The 4,376-nt window shown below is 34.7% G+C and overlaps 1 protein-coding gene across 2 annotated transcripts; it reads left to right on the forward strand.

Moving 5' to 3' along the window:
* The first annotated feature begins 2,023 nt into the window (after positions 1-2,023).
* On the forward strand, positions 2,024-2,962 carry mcfd2 (multiple coagulation factor deficiency 2, ER cargo receptor complex subunit). Of its 2 annotated transcripts, none has more exons than XM_016278625.1 (3): positions 2,024-2,094; positions 2,417-2,520; positions 2,808-2,962. In XM_016278625.1, the coding sequence occupies exons 1-3, from the start codon at positions 2,046-2,048 to the stop codon at positions 2,937-2,939; spliced, it is 285 nt and encodes a 94-aa protein (XP_016134111.1). In that variant the 5' UTR covers positions 2,024-2,045; the 3' UTR covers positions 2,940-2,962. The 2 variants fall into 2 exon arrangements, with proteins under 2 accessions (XP_016134111.1, XP_016134110.1); XM_016278624.1 differs by having other exon boundaries at positions 2,031-2,087; positions 2,410-2,520.
* Positions 2,963-4,376: the final 1,414 nt, after the last annotated feature.

Below are 4,376 nucleotides of genomic sequence, written 5' to 3' on the forward strand. Positions count from 1 at the left end.
TATATATATATATATATGTATATATGGGCTATAAGATGTTATTCCCAATCTCCAAACACCGTGTCCACACCAGACGCGACGCGAAATAGAAATAGACGTTTATAATCTAATTCAGAAATATTAAACCTTTTAACATTATTAAAAGTACCTACTGAGTGACGGAAACGATCTTTGTCATAATAACAGGTGTTGGTTTGCAGTTTTAACGTTTGCTTATTTTTTTAAATATTATATCTGAAGTAAACCATCTGTTGTTGCTTTCAGTATGTCTATAAATGTCACGCAATATGATATTCAAACTCACATTAGACACATTTAACATTGAATAAAACACATAGCCTGAGATTATCATTGTCACAGGTTGTGTGTTGTTGTTCCAGCCGCAAAATGTTTGATATATATATATATATAAGTATACATATAATAAGAGCAAGGAGGGAAAAAAACACATTTTTTATTACTGCTATAAAATTCAGTATAGCTTTCAGCATCATATAACACACTGTATTTTTACCGTGTTCACATGAAATAAAACCAATCAAATATATTTAGGCCTTAATTAAATTACATGTAAACATATTTACAAATATTTATATTTATATTAAACATACTGATAAAAAAATGTATAGCCTGAATGCACGGATAAAAGCGTCTGCTAAATGCATACATTTAATTTAATTTGTAATTTATTTACAAAATATTTAATAAGCGCAAAACATATTTTCACGTTTTTATTATTGCTGTAAAGCTTTCAATATAGTGCATTTTTCTTCCATGCTGATATGTAACACAATATATGTTTACTGTGTTGACATCAAATCAAACGTACGCTGTAAAAAGCTTTCGCGTCCAATCAGCGTTTAGCTGTCGTGTCCATGGGGTGAAAGGTGACTACGGCGAGCTGAAGCGCTCAGAAAGAGCGGCGCTGAGTAAACAGTTCATTTGTGTCCGAAGAAATAATACGAGTATTCAAGCGTCATCTGTGCTTTATAGCAGGCGAGTAAATGTTATATTAGTCTAAGCTGTATTAAGAGGGAGGCAGAAAAGCGTTCAGGTGTCTGTGTAACGGGCAACGTCTACAAATGCTGTTTTTGCTCTTCCTGGAGTGTTCAGTGTTCATATCCATCTCTGTATTCTTCCACATGCTGAGCGTTGCTTGTATTTCATTTCTGATAGTAATGATGTTATTTGACTGCAGTCATTTTTCAAGTTCTTCCTTATGTCAGCCACATTTCTCATTAATGTCAGATTTGTAGATATCGTGTTTTTTATTATTATAGATATGTTGTATAATCTATTCAGTGCGATTCTCAAAGTGTGTGTGTGTGTGTGTGTGTGTGTGTGTGTGTGTGTGTTTTTAAGTGGGAGAACTTGCACAATTGGTGGCTGACTAAATACTTTTTTGCCCCACTGTATATAATGTTTTAAATATTTTAAAATTGGGTATTTCCTGCTGTAAATATTATGGCAAAATAGAAATATTAATGGTGCTATATTTTTGCACCTCACTGGGTATATAATGTCTTTCTGTATGTATATAAAGGCTGTTGGCAGATTTTCCTATAGATACCTGGTAGAATCACCACTTCTATTGAAAAGTTGGCATGAAAAGAAAATTCACCATATCTACTTTCTAAATGCATATTATAGATCTTGGTGTGAACAATTTATCCATGCATATGTTGTTTTTTTTTTACCTGATTTTTTGGACCTTCCACTGAAAACAACAGAAACATTTCTCCAGTCATTTAGTCTTAATAAACCCACCTCTGCAGGTTCATCTGACCCACATCTCCACATCCAACCATAACACCGTTGGACAGAACCAAGTCCCTGCCCTACATAATTTCTTTCATTAATCTGATCCATTTGGATGTTTGTCACAATACAAAAGAAAAGATCTGTCATTACTTGGGTCACAGTCACAGTTCACAGTTCTGTAGTTCACAGTAAGGTCACAGTTATTGACTGATGCCGATCATCTCAAAGTGCCTAATCCACCTGTCTGTAATTGAACCTTTCTTCTGTTCTGTTGTAGCCACATCATGGAGCATTTAGAAGGGGTGATTGAACAGCCAGAGTCGGACATGACGCCTCTTAATAAACCCGCCTCTGCAGGTTCATCTGACCCACATCTCCACATCCAACCATAACACCGTTGGACAGAACCAAGTCCCTGCCCTACATAATTTCTTTCATTAATCTGATCCATTTGGATGTTTGTCACAATACAAAAGAAAAGATCTGTCACTACTTGGGTCACAGTTCACAGTAAGGTCACAGTTATTGACTGATGCCGATCATCTCAAAGTGCCTAATCCACCTGTCTGTAATTGAACCTTTCTTCTGTTCTGTTGTAGCCACATCATGGAGCATTTAGAAGGGGTGATTGAACAGCCAGAGTCGGACATGACGCCTCAAGAGCTGCAGCTTCACTATTTCAAGATGCACGACTACGATGGCAACAATCTGCTGGATGGACTCGAGCTCGCCACTGCCATTACTCATGTTCATAGAGAGGTGAGTGCTCGAATTCTGAGCTTGACTTTATACCAGTTTAAAGTTTGAACATACCTACCCATTCTTTATTAATCATTTTATTGTTTTAATAATTTATTTATAATAATTTGATAATAGATAATTTTTTTATTTTATATGAGATTTAATATCTAATTTAATTAGAATTTGAGCTGGATTTTATAATCTAACCCCAAGTACACTTGTCCAAGCCTCTCTTTCTATCATTTGTCTTTTTTTTTTTTTATTATTCCATTTGATTAAAATTAAGATTGTCACCTGGTTTCCAGGAAGGAGGAGATGATAGCCAGCCAATGAAAGAAGAGGATCTCATCAACCTCATTGATGACGTCCTCCGAGACGATGACAAAAACAATGATGGCTACATCGACTACGCAGAGTTTGCCAGGTCTCTGGAGTGAAAGACGAGAGGAAGCGCCGCTGCCTTACTGTGAGATAATAAATAGATAATTTTTTTATTTTATATGAGATATTTAATATCTAATTTAATTTGAATTTGAGCTGGATTTTATAATCTAACCCCAAGTACACTTGTCCAAGCCTCTCCTTCTATCATTTGTCTTTTTTTTTTATTTTTTATTCCATTTGATTAAAATTAAGATTGTCACCTGGTTTCCAGGAAGGAGGAGATGATAGCCAGCCAATGAAAGAAGAGGATCTCATCAACCTCATTGATGACGTCCTCCGAGACGATGACAAAAACAATGATGGCTACATCGACTACGCAGAGTTTGCCAGGTCTCTGGAGTGAAAGACGAGAGGAAGCGCCGCTGCCTTACTGTGAATGCAGATTACCTCTGATGTACAAATCTCCAGCACATTCCTTCACGTGCGTGCGATTTCACAGGCGCAGTATATTCATGCTTCAATATAACCTGTATAAATGTCAGACAATGAAGTGGGTGAGGGTCATGAAGTGACGTGAGATGTTTTGTACGTATGCCATCAGTGTAACATGTATTCATTGTTGCACTCACATCTGCATATGTCTTGTCACAATGGACCTTAATGTATAAACTGCCAAATTTATCCACTGTAAACAAGCATAAATTGTTATTATTGAATAAATCCTTCGCAGTGACACTCTCCTGCAAAGCTGATTGTTAAATGAAGCTAAAGTGGAATATAATAATTGCTGCTCTGCTCATGAATGATGGCAAACATATGCTCCTTCTGCCTTAAAGGGATTATCACTGTTACTGTCATTATAAAAATACTCATTCAAAATGTTTTGAAATGACAGAATACTTTATTGGTGAGCACACACTTTATTGGTTTATCTTGATTTACATATAAATGTGCAATACGGGTGTTTGGAGATGTACATCTTAATGAATCCCTCTGTAGCCCTAATGTTGATTTGGATGATGTTATAAACAAGTGCCAGAATATTAGAAATATATTTGATGGTGTTATGCATTTCTAAAACAGGAATAGGAATTGGATCCTCCGAAACATCATGGTGCATTGATTTTTAGCTTGCTATTAGAGCCTGAATGTACACAAAATGTCATATAGGTCAATGACATGACGCTCATTTTGTCTGAATTTATTAATTTATTAGGAGATTTTAAATGTAATGTATCCATATAGTGACCTTAATACATTTCTCTTTCATGATGTTTTTAATTTTTAAATAAAACAAGACATTTTTTTAGGGCATAATTTTAAAATATATTAAACTAGAAAAGTTATTTTAAACTAATAATATTTCTCAATAAATGAGACCTCTTTAAAAAAAACATCGAAAAATCCTAATAATTCCAAACTTTCATCATGATGTTTTTATTTTAGTTTTCATTTTATTAAATTTTTTAGGGTATAAAGCAAAAAAAAAA

This window comes from Sinocyclocheilus grahami, unplaced genomic scaffold, assembly GCF_001515645.1.
Source record: "Sinocyclocheilus grahami isolate Dianchi unplaced genomic scaffold, SAMN03320097.WGS_v1.1 scaffold123.1, whole genome shotgun sequence".
NCBI classification, from domain to species: Eukaryota; Metazoa; Chordata; class Actinopteri; order Cypriniformes; family Cyprinidae; genus Sinocyclocheilus; species Sinocyclocheilus grahami.